General features: G+C 29.2%; 10 protein-coding genes across 10 annotated transcripts; 6 read left to right on the forward strand and 4 right to left on the reverse strand.

Moving 5' to 3' along the window:
- Positions 1-768: 768 nt before the first annotated feature.
- Positions 769-2,309, forward strand: OCT59_022976 (uncharacterized protein). Its single transcript, XM_025318242.2, has one exon. It carries the CDS (start codon positions 936-938, stop codon positions 1,908-1,910), a length of 975 nt encoding a protein of 324 aa, XP_025176578.1. The 5' UTR covers positions 769-935; the 3' UTR covers positions 1,911-2,309.
- On the reverse strand, positions 2,059-3,181 carry OCT59_022977 (mitochondrial 37S ribosomal protein uS4m). The gene is made up of 2 exons (XM_025318241.2): positions 2,760-3,181; positions 2,059-2,693 (listed from the first exon to the last, which is right to left on the reverse strand). Exons 1-2 carry the CDS (start codon positions 3,150-3,152, stop codon positions 2,343-2,345), a joined length of 744 nt encoding a protein of 247 aa, XP_025176577.1. The 5' UTR covers positions 3,153-3,181; the 3' UTR covers positions 2,059-2,342.
- Positions 3,182-3,366: 185 nt separating this feature from the next.
- On the forward strand, positions 3,367-4,517 carry OCT59_022978 (uncharacterized protein). The gene has a single exon (XM_025318240.2). It carries the CDS (start codon positions 3,586-3,588, stop codon positions 4,435-4,437), a length of 852 nt encoding a protein of 283 aa, XP_025176576.1. The 5' UTR covers positions 3,367-3,585; the 3' UTR covers positions 4,438-4,517.
- Positions 4,473-5,341, reverse strand: OCT59_022979 (60S ribosomal protein eL43). Its single transcript, XM_025318239.2, has 5 exons — positions 5,264-5,341; positions 5,166-5,183; positions 4,959-5,069; positions 4,783-4,865; positions 4,473-4,704 (listed from the first exon to the last, which is right to left on the reverse strand). Exons 1-5 carry the CDS (start codon positions 5,264-5,266, stop codon positions 4,641-4,643), a joined length of 279 nt encoding a protein of 92 aa, XP_025176575.1. The 5' UTR covers positions 5,267-5,341; the 3' UTR covers positions 4,473-4,640.
- A 390-nt stretch (positions 5,342-5,731) lies between these two features.
- Positions 5,732-9,587, forward strand: OCT59_022980 (uncharacterized protein; the record flags this gene model as incomplete). Its single annotated transcript, XM_025318238.2, has 17 exons — positions 5,732-6,101; positions 6,161-6,380; positions 6,452-6,521; positions 6,603-6,676; positions 6,756-6,860; positions 6,948-7,252; positions 7,323-7,450; positions 7,527-7,719; positions 7,789-7,893; positions 7,985-8,095; positions 8,166-8,248; positions 8,326-8,442; positions 8,516-8,629; positions 8,728-8,842; positions 8,914-9,086; positions 9,155-9,307; positions 9,383-9,587. 17 exons carry the CDS (start codon positions 5,732-5,734, stop codon positions 9,476-9,478), a joined length of 2,532 nt encoding a protein of 843 aa, XP_025176574.1. The 3' UTR covers positions 9,479-9,587.
- Positions 9,588-9,780: 193 nt separating this feature from the next.
- OCT59_022981 (mitochondrial 54S ribosomal protein mL44) lies at positions 9,781-11,167 on the reverse strand (the record flags this gene model as incomplete). Its single annotated transcript, XM_025318237.2, has 6 exons — positions 10,839-11,167; positions 10,606-10,769; positions 10,370-10,525; positions 10,161-10,303; positions 9,979-10,096; positions 9,781-9,912 (listed from the first exon to the last, which is right to left on the reverse strand). Exons 1-6 carry the CDS (start codon positions 11,131-11,133, stop codon positions 9,781-9,783), a joined length of 1,008 nt encoding a protein of 335 aa, XP_025176573.1. The 5' UTR covers positions 11,134-11,167.
- Positions 11,168-11,396: 229 nt separating this feature from the next.
- Positions 11,397-13,085, forward strand: OCT59_022982 (uncharacterized protein; the record flags this gene model as incomplete). The annotated part of the gene is made up of 8 exons (XM_025318236.2): positions 11,397-11,572; positions 11,632-11,687; positions 11,763-11,828; positions 11,896-11,990; positions 12,060-12,154; positions 12,222-12,465; positions 12,532-12,725; positions 12,802-13,085. 8 exons carry the CDS (start codon positions 11,397-11,399, stop codon positions 13,055-13,057), a joined length of 1,182 nt encoding a protein of 393 aa, XP_025176572.1. The 3' UTR covers positions 13,058-13,085.
- Positions 13,086-13,483: 398 nt separating this feature from the next.
- OCT59_022983 (uncharacterized protein) lies at positions 13,484-15,351 on the forward strand. The gene is made up of 3 exons (XM_066150479.1): positions 13,484-14,359; positions 14,444-14,536; positions 14,618-15,351. Exons 1-3 carry the CDS (start codon positions 13,645-13,647, stop codon positions 15,310-15,312), a joined length of 1,503 nt encoding a protein of 500 aa, XP_066006508.1. The 5' UTR covers positions 13,484-13,644; the 3' UTR covers positions 15,313-15,351.
- Positions 15,352-16,654: 1,303 nt separating this feature from the next.
- On the forward strand, positions 16,655-17,797 carry OCT59_022984 (uncharacterized protein). Its single transcript, XM_025318234.2, has 2 exons — positions 16,655-17,439; positions 17,514-17,797. The coding sequence occupies exons 1-2, from the start codon at positions 16,795-16,797 to the stop codon at positions 17,568-17,570; spliced, it is 702 nt and encodes a 233-aa protein (XP_025176569.2). The 5' UTR covers positions 16,655-16,794; the 3' UTR covers positions 17,571-17,797.
- On the reverse strand, positions 16,726-18,360 carry OCT59_022985 (uncharacterized protein). The gene is made up of 5 exons (XM_025318233.2): positions 18,194-18,360; positions 18,013-18,128; positions 17,831-17,940; positions 17,518-17,746; positions 16,726-17,443 (listed from the first exon to the last, which is right to left on the reverse strand). Exons 1-4 carry the CDS (start codon positions 18,315-18,317, stop codon positions 17,722-17,724), a joined length of 375 nt encoding a protein of 124 aa, XP_025176568.2. The 5' UTR covers positions 18,318-18,360; the 3' UTR covers positions 16,726-17,443; positions 17,518-17,721.
- Positions 18,361-18,466: the final 106 nt, after the last annotated feature.

Here is an 18,466-nt window from a genome sequence, read left to right on the forward strand (position 1 = left end):
CGAAGAAACGGGGTCAACGATGATCAACGGCCAATGACGTTGAAGCTTAGTAAGTTTGAAAAAATTTTTTCCTTAAGTTATCATAACCGTAGGTTTATCTTGCGGCAAAGTTACGCCATACCAAATTTATTCATGATTTAAACCAAACTAGGTAGGTTTAAGACTTGACGTAAATAATTATTAATTGAATTAAATTGAATTATGAATTTCAACAGGGAATTTCAACATTTAAATATTACGCTATACGAACTCCCGAAATTCATGTTAATTGTCAATATTGACGATTAATTGATCTAAAATTGTACCGTCAATCTTTTGTTATTGTAATACCTTTGTAGGAAGAGGTAAAAAGGGATAAATTATGTCTTTCACTTCAAAATGTATGCATCCCACTCGCCCAGATTATTCTTCTTTTCAATATGATACACAGCGACATCATACGAGAGTATAATAAGGTAGTACATGGAAATATTCGGCGGTCGAGTTGAAATAAATTCCCATCTAAATTAAGAAATTGAAAAAATTTGTTGGGAATACAAATAAACAAAATAAAACAAAAAAATAGGGACAGACTTTTTATATAAAAACCTACTTTATATTGTTCAACTTTGCCGAAATTTAAGCATCTATTTTATTATTACTGTTTTTGTTTTTCTGCATGAGTATTATTCTTTATTTTAATTATTATTAAAATCAATAGATTATTTGTTCTATAAGTACAAGTCTTTCTTAGAAATATCCAGAAATCGATTTTTTTTTTCTTTTGCTGCTCTATCCTCAAATTTATTTCAAGCCTGATATTACTTAAATAAATAAATATTATTTATTTATTTATTAATAAATTTTCTTATTTTTCTTTTAACCATACTATTTGGGATATTTGGGAAAAGCTGTGAAAGAAATATAATAATAAACAAAAAAAAACACGAATTACAATGGTTGTAAATGACAGTAGTGAGGTTACAGCTGGAAACGGAGAGCAACATAAAGCCTCTGTACTGTTAACACCAACCTTGTCTTCTCAACCATTTAATAATGAAAGTAAAAAAGACTGTGTAGACAAAATAAGTGATAGCGAAGAGCTCACTACAACACTACCGCTTCAAAATAAATTTTGCAAAATTCATGATACTTTGGAATTAAAAAATATACGAAAATCCGGAATTCCTCTTAGTCTCGATCTTGACTTACCTCCAACGCCTACTTTATCCACTTTCTTAACTTCTTCCTATTGTGATGATAACTCTCCAACCTCCTCGCCATGTTTTTCATCTTATTTCGACATTTATCAACCTCTCAATTCTTGTTCTTCCAATTCCTCTTCAGAAAGTAACTCCTCAAATTCGAATTCAACTATTGATTCCCCCGATACACCACCTTTATCTCCGCCGGGATCACCTTCAGTTGTAGAATCGCCTCGTTCACCTCTTTCACCGAAATCTATTGATTCTGTTTTTAGTTCCTCATCACTTCCTTTGGTTTCATCACTTACTAATACAGAACAACGTCGTCGACAAGTTTCTTTCAATCAAACTGTAACATTTATACCTCACATTCCACCACCACCAAATAAAATTCGAAAAAAGCTCACCAAAGAAGCAGGTGCGAGACAAAAAGATCTGGTTCTTGAGGTTGAAGCTTTGGGTAAAGTTAGATTGGATGGTAAGAATGGCCGTGTGATTAAAATTGTACCTAATGTTTTTCCTGGACCATTGAACGGTGAATATGGACAATGTGATGTCATGTTGAAAGATGTTACAATGGAAATTTCTTCAAAAAATCAAAATGATAATACTGAAGAGGAAGATGATGATGTATTATACATTACAGCTGTACCTATCGTTGAAAAGGATAAAAAATTACGCCTTAGCAAACATTTAAAGCGATACTATAATAAATTAGTTCAATGACATTATCAAAATTAAATATCATTTTATAGTTAATTATTAGAAATATTTATTTTAATTAATCAGCATTGACATTTGGCATTTCTTTCCTTTTGCTTTTATTGACCAAAAAAAAAAATAATAATTGTCAAGAGACATTACTTCTCAAAGTGGGGATGAACTGAAGCAACACGCGTAATTTATTTCTTTATTTATTTAAACATTTCGAGGCGGAATGTACGCGAATATTTGCAAAAACACTAGTCTTGTATATATATCCATTTGGAACTTTTTTTATTCACCTTTTTTTCTTTTTTAATCCTATGTATATTTTCGTCGAATTTATTCATACTGTATTGTTTGTTGTACAATAAGTTACATCCTTTTCAAAAATTATAAAAAATAAATTTAATTTTTGAGCATATAATTCCAATTCTATCAAATTCAATCGACTAATCAATCAATCCTAAAATTTTCTTCAACGGGAATTAAATGACGCGTCCTTTTACTCTTCTTTTTCTTTATCCTTTCGGCATAATATTCATGAGCTAAAGAATGAATTTCTGGTGGGAAAGGGGAAGGGATTTCACTTCTTCCAGGTCTAGAAATTGGATTTCTCAAAAATACTATAGAACAAGTATTAAAATTAACTTCTAAGTATTCTGGTATAAATAAGAAAGGTTGCATGTATGGTATTGGCTTAAATGTAAGGCCTTTCGGTGTCATGGGCTCAGTGAGATAAGGTACAGCACGAGGATCAATACTGATAATATCACCATCTTTAGCCAATTTGGACGGAACAGAAACCTATTTTTTAAAAAAATTCATTAATTAATTGAAAACAATTTAATTAGAAAATAAATAGTTAATTACCTTTTTGCCATTAACACTAACTTTTCCGTGAATAATTATTTGTCTGGCTGCCCAAATACTACTGGCGAAACAACTTCTAAATACAATAAAATCCAACCTTCTTTCTAAACTAGCATAAGTTAAAACAGAAACAGGAGGATGTTGTTCTTCTTTCTGTTCTTTAATATTGCTTGTAGGCAATTTTGGTTCAAACAGTCTACGAAATTGTTGTTCATTTAATTGAGCTCCATGATAAGCTCTTGTATCTTTTTTTGCTTGCCATTTTTGTTGAAATAAAGTACGATTTTGTGACCTAGGTAGTCGATCACCGCGTTGATGAATAATAAATAAATTTTTTTTTGACCATGACATTCGAATTAGACCTCGTGAAAAACTATCCTTTGGTTTACGCATGAAAAAAAATCCGTCAAAACAAAGAAGACAATAAAAAAAAAAGATCGGTTATCGAATGAATTTCTTTCAGTCATGTGATATGATAAAATTTGCGTAAATCCCGTCAAACACCCATCAAATTCCTGAAAGCTCATCTGTTTTTTGTAAATTGATAATCAGGGTGATAAGGTTTATCATTTTAATCCCAATAAGACGATTGATGATTAACTAAGTTAATATTTTAGGAGATATTATTTATTTTATAGAAAATAAGCATGCTTGATAATTTTGAAGAGAGATAACGTACATTATATATACTTTTTAAATTTTAAAAAAACGCGAAAGTACCTTTTATATAACGACGTTACATATCACCATTATTTTTCACAACCGGTTACAATAGAATTTTGCATATCAAATTTGACTAAACAGCTTAAGCTATACTTAATAAAAAATGGTAACAAGTGAAGGTTCGGACAAAGCTGGCAAAAACCAGGAGTTAGCATTACAGAGGTTGCCGACAACTGCAGCACTTGAAAAAGTTTTGCAAGTTCTCGAGTCTAATAGTCCGCTAAATCTTACGCCAATAACAAATTTCGTTCGACAAGAATTTATATCAAGGATATCATTTTTTGAAAATAAAACATCAAAGACATGGTTATTCAGAAGTTTTGTTCAACTTGGAATTCCACCATTATATTTATTCATAGCTTTAAGCATTATCTTGGGATCGATGATTGGGAATATGTATAAGAGATCGGTTTATCTTTTATGTAATTTGGTGGGTGTGGTATATCCTGCGTATAAATCGATTCAAGCTATTGATTTATTATCGGCGACAAGCGAAGGTGAAGTGTCTAATTCTTCAATTGTAATTATTAATGAACAAAAGCAATGGTTAACTTATTGGGCGGTATATGGATGGCTACAAGTTGTAGATTATTGGTCAACTTGGTTATTAGAAATGTTTCCAGGATACAATTTGTTTAAATTGATATTTCTTTATTGGGCACAAAATAATCGTTCAAGAGGTGCTACTTTGATCTTTGAAAAAATATTAAAACCTTTATTGCAAAAAAATATTCAGAACAATAACAAAATTGTTTCATCATCTACAAATCAAAAACAACGACAAACACTCCGGCAAAGACAGCAACAGCAATATAACGGCAATGAATTATACCATCAACAACAATCTGGCTCGCTTACATCTGAACCAACACCTGAGGAGATATGGAGAAGAGATACTGTTGTAACGTCACGTGAAAGTGAAATTAAACCATATCGTTTAAATAATAATGTATAGTAAATAGTAATTAATTTTATAAGTAATGCATTCATTTAATAAATTTAATAAAAATTTTTTTAATATTTCATTTTAATTATAATTCTTTCTGATACTCATTTTATTAATGCAAAATAATAATAAAGTAAAATATCAAATAATTAATGAAATCCAAAGAAAAAGTTTTTGTAATTGATATTTAACCAGATGATTTTGTAATTTAATTAAGATTCCATTATTTCGCGAAGACGACGAACAGTTGAACGTACTGTAGCAGCTGTAGTGGTACTGTTTGAAACAAAAATATGTATAATTTTAAATGAAGGTTATGAAAATAAAAACAATAACGTATAGATGATAACTTACGAAACGGTCCATGCACCACCCGCTAATACTTTTTTGCATGCACGACATTGCCAGATACCTACAGCTTTTCTTTTGACGGTATCCTGACATACAAAAAGTTTAATTAGTCAACTTCAAAAGACATCAAAGAAATAAATTTTTCAAAAAAAAAAAAACAAAAAAAAAATTTTGCATACCTTTCCACAAAAACCGCAGGTATATTTTCCATGTTGAGTAATTTCCATCTTTTTGATCTGTTTCCTTAATGAGGCACCATAACGGGTACCATATTTACCGACAACTCCAACCTATTTATACAACAAACCAAAAGAAAAATGGACGATGCAATTATATATTAATAATAAATTAAGAACCGATCAGATTAAAATCATAACATTTCGAACCTTCTTTGTTCGTTTGGCCTATATCCATTAAAGTAAAAATGAATAAAGATTAACATACAAAATTATTAAAGGATAAAATTCATTGATAAGCTGCTTACCATTAGGATAGATGCGCGTAAAATAAAGAAAAATAATTAGGGCAGAGGAAGAAATAAAAAAAAAGGGTAATCTCGATTAAAAAAATTACACAAGATTCAACCAATCGTACTTAAGTAGATCGGTTATGCATATACCATAAATTCAACCGGATAAAAATTCGCAGCTCACATTCAAATAATCTTTGTTTCTAAAAGTAAGTAGATATTACTTTCGCGAATTTTTTTTAATATAAATTTTAAAAGATTAATAGAAGTTCTTGCTTAGATCTCTGCTTGGGAATTTACATAATTATTCTAAAACACGTAATATATAACAGATCACAATATTTTTGAAATTTAGAATATTATTTAAATAAAATAATTGTGAAAGTTAATTATTATATGTTCTTTATTTATTAATTCAAACAAGTTAGTTTGTTAGCCTAATTCAATAAATTTTGTAGTTATAAGGCAAATTCTTTATCAACAATGAGTTCACGTTCTCGTCAAAATACTATCAATCGTATCAATACCAACGCTAATAATAACAATAATAATAATGAAGAAGAACGTGGTGGAGCTATAAAGCGTACTCGTTTAGATAATGCTAATTACACTTCAACGCACACTTTTTCGAGTTCATCGTCATCATCTACTGCTGTCGCCGCTGCTACCGCATCTAGCAGTTCCTCATATGATAATTTTATAGGAAAAACATCGAAAAAATATGATCTTGTCAATCATGGTAAAGATTTGATTTTTCCTTCACATAAGCCGATCCCAGATAGGCCAAATGATGCTGTACGGCAAGGTCCTCAAAAACAACCAATTAAGAAATTAGTTATTAAGGGTCTAAAAGGTAAATTAAACTAAATGCTATTAATTTTTTTGAAGTTATTAATGTTAATCTTCTAATAGATAAACCAAAGTTACCGGATAATTATGAAGAAGTAACATGGTCAAAGCTTCAGGCAGCGGTTCAAGCTATCTTTAATTATCAACGCATTGGCACTAGTCTTGAAGAACTTTATAAAGCTTGTGAAAATCTTTGTTTACATAAAATGGCTCCATCACTTTATAAAAGATTAGCAGGGGAAATCGAAGAACATTTGAAAGTGGAGAAGACTAAGCTTGAAAAGTAAGTTAATTATATATTCCTTTAGGTTTATATTTCTATATAGTCAAGCAATTAATACATTTTTATTTTAGTAATTTAAACGAAAACGATACACTTCTTATAGTTGTAAATAAATGTTGGCAGGCACATTGTGAACAAATGGTAACTGTTGATAGTTCGACTTAACCTTGTTTTTTTAATGTTATTATTCAAAAAAACTCATCAAGTATTCCTTTAATGTAGGGTTTAATCCGAAGTATATTTTTGTATCTTGATCGAACTTATGTACTTCAAACTTCTGGAGTTATTTCAATATGGTTAGCGTGTAAATCAGAACCAAAATATTTATATCGCTAGATATTAATAGCATATCATAATATTAATTGATATCTTTAGGGATAAAGGACTTGAAATTTTCCAAAAACAAATTATGTCTTCATCGGCAGGTGATATAAAAAAGAAGACAATGAACGGTTTAATCACGCTCATCAGACTCGAAAGGTAATGTCAAAATTCAATATATATATATATATGTATATATCTTTATCGTCCCTTTTACATTATTAATTCTTTTTTCATTAACAATAGAAACGGTGATTCCGTTGACCGTCGTCTTCTGCATTCCCTTATTCATATGTTTATTGATCTTGGAATATATTGCCCTAGTTTTGAAAATCTATTCTTGATGGAAACCCGTAGTTATTATCATCATGAAGGAATAAGCCTTGTAAGCGAAATCACAGTGCCGAGATATCTAAAACATGTAAAGAAACGTTTAAGGGAAGAAAGTGACAGAGTTTCGAATTATTTGGATTGGAAAACGAAAAATCCACTGACAAAAGTAGTAGATGATGAATTAATAAAGAGACATGTTGATACACTTTTGGAGAAAGGTTAATACCGAACTTTATATGTAATATTTTATGATTTATAGTATTAAGCTTCTTTAAATTTGTTACTTAGGCTTCAATGATATGATGGAGGACCAACATGCAGATGAGCATATACAAGAATTAGGAAGATTATATGATCTTTTGGCTCGAGTCAACTCTCTTGATCGTCTGCGTCTTTACTTCGGAAATTATATTAAGGTCACACAACTTATTTACTTAACAATTTATGAATTCGTAGCAACTCAACATATTAAATGAACTTTCCTACCAATAGAAAACCGGTTCAAATATAGTTAACAACGTAAATCAAGAATCAACTATGGTTGAAGATTTGCTTGCCCTGAAAAAGAAAATGGATAGTATTGTTGCTATATCATTTGACCGAAATTATAATTTTGCACACGCCGTAAAAGAGAGTTTTGAGGTGTTCATTAATCAACGTCAAAATAAACCTGCCGAACTTATTGGTAAGAAATCCCATTAATTTTTTTTACTATATATTTGTATGCCTAACATGTTATTTAACTATTTGTCAGCCAAGTATGTCGATTTGAAACTGAAACTTGGTAATAAACGTATGGATGATTTAGAAATCGAAAAGACGTTGGATGAAGTATTGGTTTTATTCAGATATATTCAAGGTATCCATCCTCTACTTTATCTTCTTAATTCTTCTTAATTCGTAGTAATTAAATAATTTGACTTTTAACGCATATTTGATATTTCATGTAGGGAAAGATATATTTGAGGCCTTTTATAAGCGTGACCTTGCAAAACGTCTTTTGCTTAACAAGAGTGCATCATTTGATTATGAGAGGAGCATGTTATCCAAATTGAGAAAAGGTAAATTCAATTGTTCTGCTTTAATCAATACAAGTGAATTTCTTAACATTAATATTTGTATTTATAACAGAATGTGGACCGGGGTTCACAAGCAAACTGGAAGGCATGTTTAAGGATATTGACCTTTCTAGAGATTTTATGAATTCATTTTATGTAAGTTTTAAATTACAATTCTTAAAATATTAAATTTTTAATGTAAGAACATTCATTAACATAACTTTTGTTTCAAGCATTCTAGAATTTCTGAGAATTTAAGAACAAACATTAAAATTGATCTTTATGTAAATGTGCTAACCCAAGGATTTTGGCCCACATATTCACCAGCACCACTTATCTTGCCACCTGTTGTAAGTTCTGATATATTTTACTTAATAGATATGTTTCTTATTATATTAAAATTATCAATTTTTGTTTTAATAGATGGCAGAATGTCAAGAAATATTTAAGGAATTTTATCTCAGCAAACATGGAGGACGAAATTTAAAGTGGCAAAATTCTTTAGGTCATTGCCTATTGGCAGCAGAGTTTCCGAAAGTAAATATTGGTTTTAACATTAATTTTTTAGTCAATAACTTATAACTGAAATTTCTTATTTTATTCATTTATTTTTTTTTTATTTTTGAAAAAAATAGGGAAACAAAGAATTAGTCGTGAGTTTATTCCAAGCAGTAGTGTTATTACAATTTAATGACTTGAAGCTAAAAGAAAGAATTTCATACGAACACATTAAAGAACATACAGGAATTGGTTTGTAAGCTATTTATTTGATATTCCTTTTGAATATTTATTAACGTGTAAATTTATTTGCGCCTATTTAGAGAAAAAAGAACTTGATCGTACGTTACAATCATTAGCATGTGGTAAAGTTCGCGTTCTTAAAAAACATCCAAAGGGACGTGATGTGAGTCCCACTGATTCTTTTAGTGTAGACGAAATGTTTGATGTCAAATTTTTCCGCATTAAAGTTAATGCTATTCAAATGAAAGAAACGGTAAGTGTAAATAGAATCATCAGGAAAAATTATTTTCTTTATTTAACCTTATTTTGCTTGTGGTATAGTTGGAAGAAAATCAGGAAACTAATGAGCGTGTCTTCCTGGATCGACAATATCAAGTGGATGCCGCGTTAGTCCGAATAATGAAAATGCGAAAGAAACTTAGTCATAATGAACTAGTTTCTGAATTATTGTCACAGTTAAAATTCAAAGCACAGGTAAATTCAAAGCTCAATAAACTACTATATTTATATTTAAATTGCAAATTCTAATTATTCTATTGTTTATTATAGGTATCAGATATTAAGAAACGTATAGAATCTTTGATAGAGCGTGAATACTTAGAAAGAGATAGTGAAGATCCATCAATACTTAAATATTTGGCTTAACTTTTTTTAATTTTCATTAATAATAAGTTTATTAAATAGCAATTTATTATGTTTTAAACCTGTGATTATGTTTTTAATTTCAATAAAACGTTAAAATTTTGCTAAATTTAAGTTTCTCTTATCGAGTGAATTTTTTCAATATATCACTTTTTCGAGTTGTAGCTTGTAAATTAAACGTTACTAAAAACAAAGTTATCTTACCATTATTTTTTAAATGATTTGTTACTTTTATATATAAGAGTAAATAATAAATTATAAATTCAAAGGTTAAAAATACTCATGTAAACTGTGTACATTTTTTTTTAACTTGCTGGTGTATCGCAAACTTTTGTTGGTATATAACTCATTTGTTTTTGATGCGTATCAATAGCGGATGGTAGTGTAAAATCTTTAATTTCTTTAAAATAATAATTTACTAAAGCATTCTTTGCAGCCTATATATAAAATTAATAAGAAATCAATAAGGAATCTTAATTTTTTGTAATACAACTAATAGCTACCCTGAATTCCGCCATCTTCAAGTTACTACCAAACCCTTCAGCTAGCTTTTCGGTATCCGAATATACACCGATGACAAAAATGGGTTCCTTCGTTAAACGGCCAGCTTCAAATAACAATCTATATTTATGTTAAAATACGTTATATAACGTTCTAATTTAATTCTTAACGTTACAAGAAATACCTAGAAATAGGTGGCTCTCGTCCTAGACGTCGCATTAACGCGGATAAATCTTTTTTTGGTGTTTTGACATCATATACTTGTTGAATATCCAAATCTCTTGATAGCAAATAATCTTGGACAAACTTTCGTGCAGAATTTGGCCCCTATTAATGGAGTAAAAGTGAATAACAAATCCTTGTATGATAAGAGAGTACTGTTTTACTACTTGCTTTGTCCAAATATAATGCTCCAACAATTGCCTGTACAGCCTGAGCCATAACATATCCAATCTTATTGGAAATTTTGCGTGATTCGTATAGAACATTATTTTCATCTGTAGATCCTGATTGATCCTCAATAGCAGATGAAATATATAAATCTGTCGACTGAATGAATTTTTAGTTTAACGAAACATTTACATGTAAAGAAAGGGGAGAAATAAACCAAACTAATTAAAAAGACCAACCTCAGACCACCTCATAACATACTTTAATCCAATTTCACTACCAAATGTTGATAGAGTACCGATCCCATTATAAATATTCACTATTTTTTCCAAGTAGTTTGTGTGCAATAGTGGAAACTTCATATGAAAATATTCTGTAATATAAAGTTCTATCGCGCACTTCCCTAAGTGAATAAAAGAAGGTTTTTAATTCACAAAACTTGCTAAATGATAAGTTCTAAAACTAAACGTGCCTAGTTCTTTAAAGCGTTTGTTTGGTGATAAATTAGTATCTGAGAAGCTTTTATGCGTAACGGCTTGCAGTAATATTTTGGGGTCAGAAAAATTAAGATGCATACGCGCTGCAAACGCGTATAATGCTGGTGATATTACATCCTTTTGGTCCTTATGTGTTATTTTGTTTTTTTCTTCGATATAAAATGTATTAGTGTTTGAAAAGGAACGAATTGTAACAAAACAATTGTGACGCAATAAAATATTCCTATTGATAATTGAGTAATTTTTAACCAACGAAAACAACGAAAACATCGAAAATTTTCTATTACGCGATTAATTTATTTTTGATGATTAAAAAAAAAAAAATTTGCGCCTACTTAAATTCACATGTACGACAGTATTTAATGATGAAATGTGCATCTAGTTTTTACATATAACTCGCATTTTGTCGACTAATTACAAATTACACTACACTCCTTTAAAAAAAAAGAGCTTTTGCTGTGAGAAAAAAAATTATACCTTATCCAACACCGCCAATATCTTTGCCTTATTTTCTTAGCTTAACATCTTAAGCAATGTCAAGGAAAAATAAACCTAATTTGCGGAGGAGAAATGTCAGTTCGAAGAAAGTTCCGCAGGAAAGAATAAATCAGATCAATGAAGCTTTTATGAAAAAGAACATACCCGAACTTCGAAAATTAGCAACTACAGGCCCTGGTTTGGTCAATGATGGGTTACGACGGTTATGTTGGTAAGTATAACGATTTTTGTAAATAAAAATTGTCGGGTTAATTTATAATTTCAAATTAGGCCATTACTTTTGCATTGCGAACCTTACGAACCTTACGATAAGAAAGATCTTCAAGGTTTGAAGTGAATCCCAATTAGATTATTCGAACTATTTATTTCCAATTAAAACTAATTAATGATCGTTTTTATAGAGGAACATAAAGACGAGCGTCAAGTTCTACTTGATGTAGATCGGTCGTTTGTCTATTATCCTAAAGGTAAATGTTAGTATTTAAATGTTCGAATTATTCGTCGATCGTCATTTTAATATCATTGCATAACAAGGGCTAAATAATGCTACGAAAAAACATATGCAATCCGAATTGAAAGACGTTATCGTAGGAATTTTACGGAGGCATCCCAAGCTTGCATATTATCAGGTATGGATTTGATAGCTAACATGCTTGCCATTTATTCAATTACAATCGTTATTAACATAATTTTATTAGGGATTCCATGATATATGTTCAGTTCTTCTACTTGTATTGGGAAATAAAGAATCTGCTATTAAGGCGGGAGAGAATATTGCTATTTTTTTATTAAGATATCCTTATTTATATCAAATACATTAATTTGCTACATTTATTTGCGATTCCTTAACTCCGATGAACGGATGCGATGCTCGATTCATTAGAACCTATTATGAAGCAACTTACTCTTTTGAACACTTTGATTCGATTGGAAGACCCAGCAATTGCAGATTTTCTTGAAAAGTCAAATACTTTACCGTATTTTTGCCTTAGTTGGGTTATAACTTGGTGTAGTCATGATGTTCGAGATTTATCGAAAGTTGTTCGTTTATTCGATTTTTTCATCTCATCAGATCCTTTAATTTCAATATACTTATCTGCTAGAGTAAGTAATATTAATTATATTAAATTTTTTTGTATAAATTTATTAATGATATATATATAACAACAGATTGTCATTAGCCGTCACAAAGAATTATTAGCGCTAGAGTGTGATGGTGCAATAGTTCATACATTTTTATCAAAATTTCCTCAGTATATTGATATAGATGAACTAATTTCAAAAACAATTCAACTGTATAATAAGTACAGAAAGTTCTGCCCTCTTGTACTTAAAAAGGCAATCAATGAAGCGTTGGATGAAACGTACTTATTGTCAATTATCGTTTTTTTTTTTATTTTTTAAGAAAGAATTTAATTTAATCTTCTTAATATTTATTAGATCCTGTGCCATATTATACGAACAACATTGGCTAAAATTAAAAGTTGACGAACCCATCAATTATTTGGCTGTGGATAAGATTCTTTCTTCGCCTTATTCGGCTAAAAAGTCTATGCAAATTAAAAATTCAGAGAAACCAAATATGCTAAATAAAAAACGGGTAGTCATGGTGTTAATAAGTGCTACTCTTTTTTATTGGTTATTTAATAAAATTTTAATATCATTCTATGAACGAAACCATAAAATCAATTATTAAATCAACACAATTAGAACAATTAGAGCAAAAAAAAAGAAAAAGAAAATATATATATTATTAGAATTATTTATAACTAGAAAAAATATCACCGAAATTATAGAAATATGAACTAGACTTAGTATGGTGTAAGTTACATAACGTTATTAATTGATATAAACATATAAACAGTTTATTTATCATTCCCATTCCTCATCTTTGCACTTCCTACCATATTACAAATTTTTTATTAGAATTTTACAATAATAGAATAAAAAATATAATATTTTGCACGAAGATGGTGGAATCCAATCGATAGATTTTATTAAAATTTCCGCCATGTGAAAAAACGCGTTTATACGCGAGATGCTCGAGGTAAACAATATCAGATAATCATCAAGGCTTATCTGTTATCTGTTATAGGTTTATCATGCAGTGATTGTAGTAGGAAGTAGGAACAGTTTACAACATTTATTTCTGTTTTTACTTTTTAGTTTAAATTGTTAAATTTAATTTCACGCGCCAAGCACTTTCTTATAGAATACTTTATTTTGCTTTTCACAAAGAGCGGAAGCCTTATATAAAACGTTGATAAAGAAAAAAGAAGTTAAATGTCATACGCCCAACCTCGTTTAGGTGCTTATAACACTACTCAATTTCGCTTCTCACAACAACCCAATCAGCCAATCATTAATAGTTCTCTGCCTAGAACCAGGTTAAATGGTTCTGTTCAGGGTATGGTAACCTCTCAAAAGAGCGTTCCTATTTCCGTAACTCAAATAGCAGAAACTAAAAGACTTGCAGCTGATAGGGAGGTTATAGTTTTGTCTTCAGATTCTGACTCTGATACTGAAACTAGAAGACCTGTTGTGTCTAGAGAAATTAAAGGTAAAGAGAAAGAAAATATTAGTTATGTTAATAAAGGGATGTCGAATTTATTGATAGATTATAATAGTGATGTAAATCGAAATAGTGTATTTGACAAAGATAATCGTCAGCGTAATGTTATTGATTCTTTTTCGAACAATACAATTAAACCAAAATCCACACACGAAAGTACCAATAAAAAAAACCTTCTTGATGACTATAAATTAGTTCAGTCGAATAAAGGAAACCCTTCATTATCCCAAATTGCTAACCCAGTTAGGGTTTTTTTGAATATATTGGAAGATCATAAAACCAATATAGAGTTTTTTGATATCATAGTCGATTTTACTAGGATTTATCTTGAAATTTATAATGAAGATAAACGAATTATTACGAAAATAAACGACTTTCAAACTCTTGTGGTTGATTTGATATATTGTTTAATGTCGAGAATGAAAGGTAAAAATTTAAATATATAGTTACATAGTAAACCGGATTTTTTTTCATTATTATTACAACTCGGAAGATCTTTTTTTTATTCAGATGATCATTACATGGCAACATCAGAAAGATTTAAGCAAGTCGAATTGCTTGCACAGAAAGCTATCGAAGTTATTGATAAATTAAAAGAGACAGGTTTAAATTATAGGATATGAGTTTCTCTTCATATTTATATTGAAATTATTAATCGAAATATTATCATTTGTAACATATTAGGTGATATTATGAAAAGAATAGAATATTATAAGGAAACTCAACTTCATGATGAAGGAAAAAGAAGAATTGGTGAAGAAGTAAATTCACAAGAAAGCAAGCGAAGAAAACAAGGTGACGATAGAAGATTTGTATATGGAGGAGAAAAATTAAAAACAAATACGTTAGAAGAACAAGATAGACTCTGTGAAGGACAAAAAAGACGGGAACAGCTAAAGCCACATGAGGAAAAGAAATTACGTGATGAGCTTGAAAAAGAACTAGTGCGAAAAAATTGGCAAGAATTAGAGAAACAAATGAAATCACAGGTGAACATAGTTCCGTCGTCTAAAAGGCTTGATCATTCTTCTATGCCAGCACCTCCGCAATTCAATGATATTCGGCCGAGAAAGAAAACTGGTGGTGAAGCAGAATTCATGAATTTACTGGCAGAACCTTTACATGAATTGATCACGACTCAACTTGTATATGATTCGTACAAGAACTTTACTCCATTTCATTTAAGTCAAACAGTTGGTAAATGTACCGTTAATAAAATATTTAGACTTAATAATTCTGAAAGAGAAGAGTATTGTAAACAATTATATCGCCAGTATATCAATACTAATATGAAAAGTACAACTAGTGTTCTCGAGAGTTGGATCAAAACTAGGATCTCAGAAATTGCGAGACCTTATCTCTCTGGTAAAAAACGATAAAGATATAACAAAGAATTGGAGTATCATTGAATATAATAAAATGGCTTGAATTTTAGATAAATAATTTTATTGATTTTTACATACGTTGATGAACTAAATCATTATTGTGTTTACAATAACGGGAACGATTTAACGAAAACATCAAACTTTTTTTCCCTTTATTTTTTATTATTTTAAGGATGATGTGAAGCGAGCTTGATATGAAATTAACAATGAGATATTTCCTTTTTTCGACATGTAAATATTTTCTTTTTCTATTTAAATATTTAAATTAAAAGATTAAAAATTAAATTTATATTACTCGTGATTGACTGTTAATTATTTTATTTGTAATCAAATTAAATTTTAATTTATCTATAAAATTAAACAAATCTGCAACGTTGTACTGGGGATTATGTCAAAAAAAAATTGATAAACATGTGATAAAAGCTTATTAAGTTTTGTGTTAGGATAATAAAATTGGGTGAAAAAAGAATCCTGAATCTCTATTCTTACCAAAAAAATTAAATGATCGGCAGAATTAAAATGGTCACAAGGTTATAGATCTTCCGTATAACCAGAATTTTGGCATAAGAGCAAATTCTTTATAAAATAGAAGTATAAAATTTATAAAATTTTGACTTTAGCTTTTAGTAATTAAAAATTAAATTAAGAAAAAAGATGAGGTTTATTTGTTCGCTATTTTTATACCTCTAATTTGAATATTAATTTCAGATTAGAAATTATCAGTTTTTTTTTTATTGAAGTTCAAATACTAACAAAAGAGGGTTTGATTATATAATCTCATTACTTGATAAGAGTTGATTTTTCTTGCAATTTTCATTTTTCCCGGTTAATTTTTCGGCAAAGATATATTTATAAAAAAAAAAATTCATTATATAAAAAAGTGTCACAAAATCACATTCGCGAATTAATCGGCTTCCAATTAAAGGAGATAAACTCTTTTAGTTATTACCGAACCCAAACACATGAAGATAAAACATACACATGATAATTAAATTTGTATTTTTTTTATTGTACCTTATTTTTAAAAAAAGAAATCGTATAAAAATGATTAAAATCAAGATTTAGAGATATAAAGGATTCCTTTTTATGGAAAAAACTAGTTCATATAAAGTATTATTTCTCGCGATTAAGAATATATGACATCTCGTGTTAAACGTGAAATTTTTCATAAAATAATATCATTGCAAATATTGTAAATCTCCATATGAAATATTATGTATTTCTCTATCAGGATAACAAATTTCTTTGATACCATTTATAAATTCTTTTATATACGCATATATAAGTATTAGTTTTTATAAATAATAATAAATTTTTCGTCATCTGAAAATTTCCCGGATCTCTGATTATCATTATTTATATACATATATATAAAGAGTGGTTTGAACTAATTTTTATGAAATTTTATGAAACTTATCGACGCAGCGTACGAATTGTAGCGAACGAAATATACATAAATTATATATATATATAAAAATGCTCACACAATTTTCTTCAGCTACGGCAGAAACTGCCTCTTCCATTCATTCTTCTATTTCAAGTAAACTCGCGTATAATTACAATAAATTTAATGAAACTTATCCTTATTTATCATCAGCCATCAATGATGGGACCAATTACATATATTCAATTGGGGATAAAATTAGTTCCTATACATCTGTTATTCAACCAGTAGATGGTTCTGAAGAAAGAGAGATTACTAGAACTCCTCCCAACGAAAATTTGGGCGAGAATGTCATCCCGTTGAATGACGAAAGGATTGAACTGGTCAATCATTTATTAGACTTACATAGTTCGAAACCCTCGAAAGAGTGTTTCAAACATTATGACGATAATGTCATATTTGAAGACCAGCTCATTTATACTACTGGACTCCCAGACTTGAAGGCCCAATTTTACGGGACACTAAAAATACCCGTAAAATCCACCATTATTAACTACAAGATTCTTGAGAACACTTTAAATATTCTAAGAATCAGTATGTCTCAAAAATATTTACTTCCATTCGTGAGTCGGGCTTTCATGCTAGAAAGTGAGCTCATTTTGGAGTTCAATGAAAGCAAAAAAATTTATAAACACACGGAGTTGTGGTACGGTAGACAACCTATCGTCCAAGGCGAAGTAAGTAGTTTTAAATAGGAATTAAATTTCTTTTTATTAAACTTGTTTATCTAATCTTTATTTATTTTATTTAGATATTACGAAAGGGAGCTGCTAAAATTGTGGCCAGATTCGTTAGTGTTCCTGAATAAACGAGAAAATTCTCGTTTTATACATTCATTTATCCAAATTTTTTTTTTATTATTTTGTAGTTTCATTAACATATTTTTTATATTTATGATTGTATTTATTTATTTATTTTTATTCAAGATTAAAATAAATTTATGATCTTTAATTCTTTAATTAAGAATTAATGGAAAATTTGTGTCTAAAAAAAAAATAAAATAAAATAAAATGTTTCCAAATGTTATGTTTTTTTTAAACTTCAGAAAGTTGATATATGTTTGCTTACCCACAACTGGGACAATGATAAAAAACGGTTTGTCCTTCATCGGCTGATCTTAATTGCATTGTGTGATAATTCATTTCATCGTTTCCACAGTTTGGACACTTTTCCTTTATCTAATACAACGAAGATAATTGAAAATTGAATCGATAAGTCATATGAAAAGAAAGTTATTTATTTTGACATACTCTTGCGCTTTCTTCTTTGTACCTATCCAATTGTTGAATTTTTGAGCGGCGTAATCGTAATTTCGAAGGAAATGATTTTGGATTACTTTTTGTTACAATTATTATATCATCATATTCTAAATGGGTGATATATTATTTGAAATTATAATCAAAAGAAAAAAATTTTTTTTTTTTTAATTACCGGCTGCATCCTTTTTTGCATTACATGCTAAACATTCCAAAACATCGTCACCAGTATTTATCATTAATGTACCACATCTGTGACAAAATATTGGCCCTGAAGAAATTTTTAAGTCATTATCCATTTTAACTCAAAGTAATATGGGATCAAAAAAAAAAAACAATTCTCGCCTTTGCCGCAGTAAACTAATTGCAATTTATAATCACATGGTAACACAACCGAGTTTATTAACAGAAAAGATGATTTATTAAAAGTGAAAAGCTAAGAAAGAAA

Source organism: Rhizophagus irregularis, chromosome 32 (genome assembly GCF_026210795.1).
Source record: "Rhizophagus irregularis chromosome 32, complete sequence".
NCBI lineage: Eukaryota > Fungi > Glomeromycota > Glomeromycetes > Glomerales > Glomeraceae > Rhizophagus > Rhizophagus irregularis.